The sequence below is a fragment of the Micromesistius poutassou genome (genome assembly GCF_964030765.1).
Source record: "Micromesistius poutassou genome assembly, chromosome: 9".
Classification (NCBI taxonomy): domain Eukaryota; kingdom Metazoa; phylum Chordata; class Actinopteri; order Gadiformes; family Gadidae; genus Micromesistius; species Micromesistius poutassou.
This window is the reverse complement of record NC_140279.1, coordinates 7,027,440-7,038,517: the sequence shown is the minus strand read 5'-3', so window position 1 is coordinate 7,038,517 and position 11,078 is coordinate 7,027,440. Positions and strand designations below refer to the sequence as shown.

At 45.5% G+C, this 11,078-nt stretch overlaps 1 protein-coding gene across 1 annotated transcript in view; it reads left to right on the top strand.

Moving 5' to 3' along the window:
* Positions 1-4,464: 4,464 nt before the first annotated feature.
* Positions 4,465-11,078, top strand: part of bcar3 (BCAR3 adaptor protein, NSP family member) — a 37,182-nt gene continuing 30,568 nt past the window's right edge. Inside the window, exons 1-2 of the mRNA XM_084473543.1 lie at positions 4,465-4,748; positions 10,888-11,078. The exon at positions 10,888-11,078 is cut by the window's right edge and continues 8 nt beyond it. Of these exons, the coding sequence (XP_084329669.1) occupies positions 10,896-11,078 (183 nt within the window). The 5' untranslated portion in view covers positions 4,465-4,748; positions 10,888-10,895. The remainder of the gene's footprint in view (positions 4,749-10,887) is intronic.

The following is an 11,078-nucleotide window of genomic DNA, read 5'->3' as shown; positions in this document are numbered from 1 at the left end:
TGGACAGGAAAAGCGAGTGACTCAATGGGCAGGAAGTACATTCTGTGCCACCCTGAAACAGACAGACTGCCGGCTGAATAACGTCTCACTGATGCAACAGGACCCGGAGGCTGGGGGGGAGCCCACATCTATGATGCACGCATGCACACACACAGACACACGCACACACACACACACGCACACACACACACACACACACACACACACACACACACACACACACACACACACACACACACACACATGCATGCACACACAAACACACATACAAACATGCACACAAACACACACAAAGTGTAGAAGTGAGGGGAGATGGTGGAGTGTAAGCAAGACGAGGAGGAGAAGAGGTGGAGAGGAGGCAAAGGAGGGGAAGGAGGAGCAGTATGCACCGGGCACGGAGCTCACATTCCTGGAGAAGGAATCAGAGAGGAGGCCACTTGCATTGAGGAGAGGAGGGAGGAGAGGAAGAGAGCAGGGGGGTTCAGGATGTCAGTTAGTTTATTGATAAGGAGGATGCCGTTACCAGGTGGTCAGGGTGTGGGGAACTCTGGAAAGTTTGGCTGGGAGCTCTGGGTGGACGTCTTGCGGTCTTGTGCTCAATGTGTGAAATTTCTGCAGTTAGATTTCTGAGTTAGATAGTAGGGAGGAGACGGGGAGGGGGAGGGCATGAGTGGAGACTGCTGCAAGAGAAGGGCGTTTTAAATACAGGCGCTTGTTAGTAGGTAGGTGGAGTTTAGTTTAGTTTATATAACTTGTTAGAACTTATAGAACTTTAATTCCTCTTCTGTTAATGATCTGTTAATTCTGTTAATGACAAATCTCCCAGCTCATGTTTTATTTGCTCTGGCATATGCCAGGCCCACCTCCCGTTCTGAAAGATTTCCAGCAGACCTGGCTCGGGATGGGCCAATCACAACCGTTGATCTAATATGGGGCGGGCTTGACTGTTCAGAGGAGCGCCCAATGGGAGCACCGTTTTTCATTAACAACCAAGATGGCTGCCACTGATGGGTCACACTATTTTGCCCTGATTGATTGTAGGTCTATCCAATTGCGTCCAGAGGTAATTTGGTGGGCGCACATTGATAACGCCCCTTGGTTATTCTAATTAACTGAGAGGTTCCATACTCATTCATTCATTCCATGCAAGAGTATTTGGTTGTTCTCAGATGTTTTAAAAAATGAACAATCATCAGGCACCATCATTTGCCAGAACATTTGTGCGTACAGGTGCATCTTCACGTATGCGTCACACAGTGCGCTTTTTTTCAAACCCCAAGAAAATAATTGTTTCCCAGCCAATGTAATACTATAAATCAGATGTATGTTGTATTATGCAACAGCAGTCTATCTCAGTAAGACAACTACAAACTGAATCTATTTAATATTTTTTTAGGAAATGCTGACTGATGTGACAGCTCAACAGTTTGTTTTCGGGAAGTCTGGGTGACTCAGCCATTGTGTGTGTGTGTGTGTATGTGTGTGTGTGTGTGTGTGTGTGTTGTGATTGGCAACCAGACCCACCACTCTGGCGACATAGTCTTAACCTTTGAGCGGAAGTATGATATAAAATAAGTGTCACAGTATTGTAAATTAAAGTATTGTATATGCTGGTACGCATGCTTAAGATAGAACCAGACTATTGGACAATTTCAGCAAATCCAAAGGCTGAAAAAACCCATATACGTGAACAGAGAGTAAACAGTTTCTGGCTGTGTGGTTACGGGTATTTTCACTCTGCCACTGTGCCGTTGTCTATTTCTACACCGTTGAACAACACTGAGCTGAAGATCCATCGTAAATCAGAGCCTTTCTTGCGCAGGCTGATTTGCATGCTGTCCCCGCAATTGGCCACAATAACAAAGTGTTTGTTTGTTAAAGAATGTTCCGTAGATTATAGAAAATCTACTCAAACTACTTCTGCTCATGCCCATATAATTTAACCTCATTCTCGACACATTATCACACAACATTATAAAACAAAAGTTCAGTGATTTAAAATATCAAAACAAAATTGATGTTGCAGGCATGTCCATCCTTTCTTCCAATGTTTAAATGGGGTGGAATCTTGGTCCGGTGGTTGTTGACTCGAGGTTGAACTCAATGAATCTCAGGACGCATAAGAATGATAGCCCAGAGTAGGTTTGTATATAATGTTCAGGTATGAGTATGAAGAAAACGTTATCAAGTAGGGTTGGTTTTTTAAGGGTTTCATTAGTAGTGGTTTCAATACATGCTTGGATGTGGATCATGAAAAAAAAAAGCACCCAGCAGGTAATTTTCCCGTGTTGACTTCTTCCAGTGCCTATATTCAGAGATTCTAGGATTAGGGGGGATTGGCGCAAAGATACAAGGGGATTTATGAGTAGCACGGTGTTGATGTTGAGGTCAGGTTTGTTTGCAAAACAGGGCAGCCAAGACGGATTGAGAAATAAGAGATAATGTCTTTTAAAGATGAGTATTACAGGTTATGTCTATGACACATTACGCTGAACTGCCAACATGCATGTTGATTCCCGCAGTGTTGTGGATAATCTCTCTCTCTCTCTCTCTCTCTCACTCTGAGGGTGATTATAGATTTGATTCCTGACTCACTCTCTTTTCCTGGAAATACCATTTGGGTACCCCCCCATCTCCACCTCCAAACACTTGTGTAAGGGCGGACGCCTGTACACACACACCTGAAATATGGTGGAATAGTAGATATTCCTTACCTGAAGGAAAACAGAATCTTTCCCAAGAGACTGCTCTGGGACTCTGAAGGTGAATTTACACCGCAGGCGAGAGAGAGACATGAGCGTAACGTAGGAGTAACGTAGGCGTATCAATTCACACTGCCACCGTTTATTTCGCTATATTTTCAAGATTCATCAGATAACATCATAACCGAGACGCTTCAGAAATGCTTGAAAATAGAAGTGAAGCACAAGTTAAGCTTTGGTCGGCTGTGAGACGGGCGTAAAACACTGCCGGTGTGAATCAGTCACTAGTTTGAATGAATTCTATCTCTAGCTGAAGTCGGACGTCTGACGGCCGACTAAAAAACGTGTCTAAAACGGTGTAAATTGGCCTTCAGGTTTCCCTCCCAGCCCTCCCTGCTCTTGCGCTGGAAGATGTCAGTAGGTACTAATTGACTCAGGGACCTCCTCAACTCATAACTCACTCACACCATGCAACAAACACACAAAGACCCTCCTTCTTTTCCAGGGTGCACTGTTTGTGTGTTTTTAAGGAGGGCGTTTGTAGATGAATGGACTGAAAGCATAAATTACTTAAGGAATCCCCACGTTGATCACCCACAGAGCTATGAGGCGTAAACATCTATCGTCTGGTAAACTATCACTCAGAAACATAACAAGTGTGTGTGCGTGTGTGTGTGTGTGTGTGTGTGTGTGTGTGTATGTGTGCATGTGTAGCCATACAGTAGAAATGTTTTCTGTCTACCTGTAGGTGCTTGTGTGTGGATCCATGCGGGCCATCTGATAGTCTCAGTGTTCATAGAGGTATGGTCTACTTTGTATTGTCTGGGTGGAACACACACACACACACACACACACACACACACGCACACACACACACAAACTTGTGTTGAAACTTGTATTCCTTCCTTCAAGATCCTGTAAAATAGTTTTTCTTAAAACTTAAAATTACAACCACTTACAACCACAGTATTAATATTCATTCAGTTTCCTTCCATGCACCAGAAACACACGCAAAGTCCTCAAACTCCACATTCAACAACCATGTTGAGAAGACACCCAGAAGATACTTACTGCACCCATTTAGTACATAAGTGCACAGAATGGTAACTTGTCCTGGAGCAGGCAGCAGAGAGAGAGAGAGAGAGAGAGAGAGAGAGAGAGAGAGAGAGAGAGAGGGGGGGGGGGGGGGGGGGGGGGAACAGACAAGACAAGTGAGATGGCAGAGGTCACAAAATTAACAAAAGAGTCGGTACATGAAATATGAGGCTATAGGATGGGAGAGAGAGAAAGAGAGATAGAGAGAGAGAGAGAGAGAGAGAGAGAGAGAGAGTGTGTGAGAGTATGTGTGTGTGTGTGTGTGTGTGTGTGTGTGTGTGTGTGTGTGTGTGTGTGTGTGTGAGAGAGTGCAGTGCAGTTCACAGAGGACAATTTTCAGTGTGGGGGGCTGGGGTCAGAGTTAGAGGGTGGACTGGGGGCAGGGTGGGAGGGAGGGGGACAGGGGAGGAGGGGGACGCGAGGAGGGGGAGGGAATATGAGAGCACTTGGCTAAAAAAAAAAGAAAGAAAGAAGAAAAAACTCCTCCTCTTCAACCCAGAAGGAGGGGCAGGGCCACTTGTAAATCACTCCCCAGAGGGGAAAAAGAGACAGAGAGAGAGAGGGCGGAGAGAGAGAGAGAGAGAGAGAGAGAGAGAGAGAGAGAGGAGAGAGAGAGAGAGAGAGAGAGAGAGAGAGAGAGAGGCAGAGAGCGAGAGAGAAGGTCCGGTCTGGCCAGTATTGAGCCTTGCTGCGTGTTGTTGCCTGCCTGCCAGAGCAAGGACACTTGTGAGCCGGTTCAGAGAGTTTCAGTTCAGTCAGTGAGTGACAGTAAGTCTAGGGGACCATGCATCCAAATGGACCACGGCAAGTTACAAGTAGAGTTTAAAACCCCTTGGGCACCGCTGGAGAGGAGAGAATAGCAAAGGAGAGAAGAGGAGAGAGAGAGAGCTATATTGTATAGAGAGTTATAGAGAGTTACCTCAGGGGTTGGCTGCACACTCGCACAGACAGGTAGGTAATCAGTGTGTTCTTGTATTGTGTTGGTGAAGGATTGTGTTTGTGTGTCTGTGTGTCTGTCTGTTTGTGTGTTTGTGCATGTGTGTATGTGTGTGTGTGTGTGTGTGTGTGTGTGTGTGTGGGTGCGCATGTGTGGACATGTGTATATGTGGATGCTTGAGTGTATTGTTCTACATCAATGCTGCAAGGGAACAAATGGTTAATGGCTGTGGCGTGAAGATGATTTCCTTTTGTGGCACAAAGAGTGGAGTCTCGTTTGGTTGATGAAACAAATCCTGCATCTATTTGTTTGGTGGGAAAAGGTGGGGATGCGGGGGTGTTTTGACACCACCTACCAGTGGACAAGTCAGAGGAAGGGGCCTCCATTGTCTTCCTGTAGCTGCGGATTTACGGCCAGCCCTCCTCTTCCTCTTCACACTCTTGCTTGTGGACCTCCATCCTTGCTTGTCCATGTTTACATCCCTCTCTCTATCGTTTTGGTGGCGCTCAGAGTCCATGGTCGCCAAGGAAACAGGGGAAGGGGACGGGAGGGGATGGCGGGGGTTGTAGGTATGGTGACGGTTCAAAAATGAGTTGTTGGGTTGTTTTTCTCTATTTGGCCTCATGGTCCCTGTTCCTTCAGAGATGGAGGGAGGTCAGATAGAGAGAGGGCTTCTGAAATAGGGAGTTCAGATAGATAGGGCCTGACATAGTGAGGTCAGATAGATAGGGCCTGACATAGTGAGGTCAGGTGGAGAGGCCCACAGGGTATACTGTTCACTTCCAACCGTTCCAAAACGTTGATGTTATTCCTGATGAACACCAAAATGGGTCGCAATCCAGTTGAAGGTGGGTGACAGGTTACCAACGCACAGAACAAGAGTTATCTGAGTGTGTGGTGGTTGGGTCCCACATAATCACAAGGATTGCTCTTTGGGTGCCAGGCTCAAAAAGTTGAAGAGCCCCTGCTTCAAGGGGGCAGATCACCACTAAAACCTAGTGCAGTTGTCAAGTCACTAATGCCGTTGAAAGCTCTTTTTGAAAGTTATTTTTTGTCTGGCTGAACTGGCTTGAATTTGCCTTGATTCTATGATCGAGTTTGTTTGTGGGTGCATAATGCTTGTCCATGAGATAGTGTAGAACTGTGTCTTTGGGTGCTGCTCATATATTGATCCTGCAATTGTGTTTGTCTTTTAAAATAATGAAGCTGCTGTGTGATCAGGCATGGTGAACACACAACAGTACAGTCTAGCTGAGTAATGACTCTGATGGTGGAAAACTTGCTATTAGTTGACCGACTGTATCTATATCTCCATGACTCAGTGGCTAAAGAGAACAATTTTTCCATGCATTACATCATACACATCGTTTATGAGTGAACCAAGATGTATTGTGTGTGTGTGTGTGTGTGTGTGTGTGTGTGTGTGTGTGTGTGTGTGTGTGTGTGTGCACGTGTTTGAGTCTCAGTCTGCTGTGGAATTTAATAACTCCTCCATTGATATCACACAAACCTTACAAACACACACACAAACATTCTGGTTAGCCTACACATTGAACAACGCAGCAGGACACCTCTCTCTCTCTCTCTCTCTCTCTCTCTCTCTCTCTCTCTCTCTCTCTCTCTCCTCTCTCTCTCTCTCTCTCTCTCTCTCTCCCCTCTCTCTCTCTCTCACACACACACACACACACACACACACATTCTCTTTCGCAATAACAAAGGCTGTTTCTAAACATGTGACAGTGTGACAGTTGGTCCCATTGTTCACTTCTTTCCAGGGGTGGTTTTACTAATGCACAACTTTTGTGTGTGCGAGCGTTGCATGTGTTTGTGTATGGGTTTGTGTGTGTGTGCATGCGTGTTTGCATGCATGTGTGCGTGCATGCATGCATTCATGCGTGTGTGTGTGTGTGTGTGTGTGTGTGTGTGTGTGTGATGTAATGAGAGGCTAGTTCCTCTGCCAGTAGCAGGGCAGTGAGGTGTGTGCTATTGAAGATACTTAACATCAGTTGCTGTTTTGGAAGGATGTCACCCATGGGTGAGAGGTTGGCCTGCTCAGTTCAAGTGTGCTAAATGCATGGGAGTCTGAAATCTTAAATGGATAATCACACATGGCTCAACCTTTTAGCGGTCCATACACACACACACACACACACACACACACACACACACACACACACACTAATATTCACCTTATCACATATGCGCTCTCCTTTTTCTTTCCTTATCAATCCTTCCTCTACTGTACTATCCTGTCCCCCCCCCCCCCCCCCATCTGTCTCAATATCTTGATATATCCCCTTACCGTGATAGTAATACATTTTATTTCAAGTTGCCTCTCATGACACCGAAGGTCGCCTTACAATTCGTAACAATCTAGAGATAAAAACAACAATTCATCAAAGTATGCGTAGATGCTATTTGCTGATGAGTCATATTGATGACAATAATTCAGTAGTTCATGTATTATTAGGCTATTGAAGATATTGATAGATTTATATAAAGACACACACACACGCAGACACACATGCAGACACACACACACGCACACACACACCTCGAGCAGACCTTGGGAGGGGACCGTGCAAATGAGCAGGAAGAGGAAGTCGTAGTGTAAACATTTTGGCCAAATTCAGCTCTCATTATGAGAGATCTCCCTCCTAATAAAATGAAAGCCCTTCCCTCTCTGTCTTTCCTTCCCTTTCCTCCATGTCTTTATCGCTTACTGCTGTACTTCATCTCTTGTTCTCTTTCTCACTTTCAAATTCAGTCTGTGTGCTAAATAAAGCAGCTGTTGACGTGGATGAATCCAACATTTCTGACAAGACAATAGAAACCAAAGAGAGTGGGACAGCCCTGTGTGTGTGTGTGTGCGGTGTGTGTTTTTGTGTTGTGTGTGTGTGTGTGTGTGTGTGTGTGTTTATCTAGTGAGAGTAAATGCTTTCACCGAAGGGAGTGAACAGTGTGTGTGTGTGTGTGTGTGTGTGTGTGTGTGTGTGTGTGTGTGTGTGTGTGTGTGTGTGTGTGTGTGTGTGTGTGTGTGTTTTTGTGTGTGTCTGCAGGGGGGGCAGGGTGTGGCAGATGGCCAGGTCAGCCCACACACATGCCTGCACACACACACACACACACACACACACACACACACACACACACACACACACACACACACTTACTGACCACCCCTTAGGCTCCTTCTAGCCGGGTCTGCCTGGTAGGTTTCTGACCACTGGAGGAATACCCCACTCTAACCTCCAGCCCCCCTGGGCTCCCTGGAGCCAACATGTGCCACCAGTGTGACCACCACAGTCAGACATCAGAAGGATGCACAGTGTTGTGATGACGTAGTCATGACACACCAATAATCAATTAACAATTAACAATTTTTTTCACCCTGAGCTCTCAATGATTTCTGTTACTGGGTCCACCTTAGCCAGCTTCAAGTTATGCGTTTGTGGTTCGGACTAATCAGGTAGCTCACATCAGGAGCAGTGTGATCTACCTGACACATGACAGACAGTGATAGGCAGATAGTTCATCCAATAAACAGACAATATTGTTTTGAACGTGCCTGCCCTTTTCCAAACTGTATGTAAGGACTACTTCCCAGACAGATCTATGTAACAAACCATATGGCACGTCAGGTTAGGGTCAAACAGCCCAGGACATGGACGTGTACCGGTATGTTAAAAATAGTCCCATTTATGATCTCTCAGCACTAAACTTAACTGACTGCACACACACACACACACACTGACGCAGACCCACACACACACACACACACACACGGACAACATTTTTTTCCTATGATACTTACTGTGAGTCATGGTGACATTTGTCTTTCAAACTGTATCACCAATGAATGGAACAGCATTAGAATGGGTGTCTAATGTGACGTCTGCCTGGGTTGAGTTCTGAGAGCGAGGGTAGCTCCTAAAAACAATGCCTAAATGTTTTTTACAAACGCGGCGACTAGGACGTTTGTGATGAGGCAGATTGCTTCGGTCAGTGAGATTGAAATGTTGTGCGTTGGTCAGAAGATCGTTTTTTGGTCGTGTACAGCGTGTGACTAATTGTGCCGTGGTGAATGATTCACAGGCGATGCCTTCCTGTTACGACTGCTGTCAACGCTCCAGCAATCTGTCAAAAATACCCTGCGTGTTGCATGTCTGCCTGTCCGTCTGACCGTCTGTTTGCCTGTATGTCTATCTGTCAGCCTAATTCATACATATGCTTGCATAACAATATTTAAAAGCTACTCCAATCTAATATTTGGCAAAACAAATTCAAAATTAATGTTCACTTATATGCTAATTACTAGGCTGCCTGTATGTCAATATCTATGTCTGCCTTTCTGTATGCCTGATTCTCAAATAAAAGATAACCTTTTGATTCAAACCTTCATTCATATCTGTGAGGTTGGAACGTGGCGCACTTCTGTTCACTTCATTGGTCATACAGTTTGAAAGACAAATGTCCCCATAGCTCACCGTATGGACATCGGTCATAACTCACAGTCAACTGAAATAGTTCCAGGCACGCGGTGTACCGTGTTCCAGTTAGTGTACAGCCGGACCCTGCGTGAAATGCGGGCCATTTGTTTGTTCGTGGATATTTAAATAGGTATCATAGGATAACATTTATGCATTGTTCTTGATGACTACAACTACTCAGTTTGCGATGTATATAGGTTTCTATGAGTAGATGAGCAGCCTAGGAGGTGTGTTCACGTTCAGTTATTAATAAATCATAGTGACATCACCAGGAATGGGCTCAGTTTCAGCAGGGATAACTTCAAAAAAGGCCTTGGAACTTGTGAAATGTGTCATGTGATGTCTAGCAGTCAGTATCAGTTATCCGGTGGTGTTTGTGTGTGTGTGTGTGTGTGTGTGTGTGTGTGTGTGTGTGTGTGTGTGTGTGTGTGTGTGTGTGTGTGCGTGTGTGTGAGCACATGCTCGTATTTTGCCAATAGTGTACAGTGTACTACAGTCCTTCTGAAAGTATTATGTATCTTTATGACCATCTGTCATCTTAGTTACATTACCTGTGTCCTGGTGTAAAGGTATGTGGGTTTGTGTGTGAGTGTGTGTGTGTGTGTGTGTGTGTGTGTGTGTGTGTGTGTGTGTGTGTGTGTGCGTGTGTGTGCGTGTGCGTGCGTGTGCGTGTGTATATGTGTGTGTGTGTATGTGTGTGTGTGTGTGTGTGTGTGTGTGTGTGTGTGTGTGTGTGTGTGTGTGTGTGTGTGTGTGTGTGTGTGTGTGGGTGTGTGTGTGTGTGTGTGTGTGTGGGTGTATATGGGTGTGCGTGTGTGCATTATAGATGGTATCTCTTACTAAGTGTTGCCATAATAATAAGATGTCAGATTGTTACCTAATACCATTCATGTGAAAATAGCTATATGCCGTTGCTGTGAGACAACATTGAAAAGAACAGATTTTAACTTGTTTTTCATCATTTAAAATAGGATACTGTTATTAATGCTGACTAGCTTAGTCGTCCTCAGATTGGAGAACAGCGAACAGAACCTTCAGGACCACGCAAATGGGATTTTTTTTACTGCTGTTTAATAGCCCGATTAGCAAAGAGTGGCATAAAGCAATAAGACATAGCCACGTTGTTTATTTAAGCTACATGTGTTTATAAACCATGTACATAAATGTTTTAAAAAACCCAAAAACGTTATAAGATAAGGTATCAAGTTATTGTCTGATTTGTTCTGAACGTTCATTCACGGCCAATTACTGCTCAGCTTCACCGGAAACGTCAGCATTGCATCTGATGAACGTTCTGTCTTCTTTATCATTTGGTTTGGAAACATGTCTGTAAAAACAATCAATTGAAGGCGCTCCGAAGAAGGCTTTGTAAAAACTAGAGACAGTGCCAAGCTTAAATTCCCAATGGCGTCAACACAGCACTTTCACTCACAAATGATGTCATCATCCTTCGCACATTGATTGTTTTCCATGCACAAAGAAACATTCCATCCCGCTCCCTGTGGAGCGTGTGTCACGGCAAGTTGACGTGACGTCCAATGGCGACGCAACGCAGCCTTCCCTGTGGAGCCTCGGTGGGGTTTCACGGAAACTACAAACACAGAGTGTGTACAGTTCACGCAGCAGTCCTCGTGTGTCTCATGCCCGTTGCCCTGTCTGTCCGCAGAGTTGAGGATGATGGCCGAGGGGCACTTTGCCAGCCTTCCCAGGTCCCTCCACACGCACCATGCCCTAGGAGGAGGCCCCGCCCGGCCGACGGGGCCCGCGGGACCACCGGGTGTGCCCGGCGGCAGCCCCATGACCTCCAGGAGGCTCCAGCCATCCCTCACCTCCTCCATGGACCTCATCAGTTCCTCC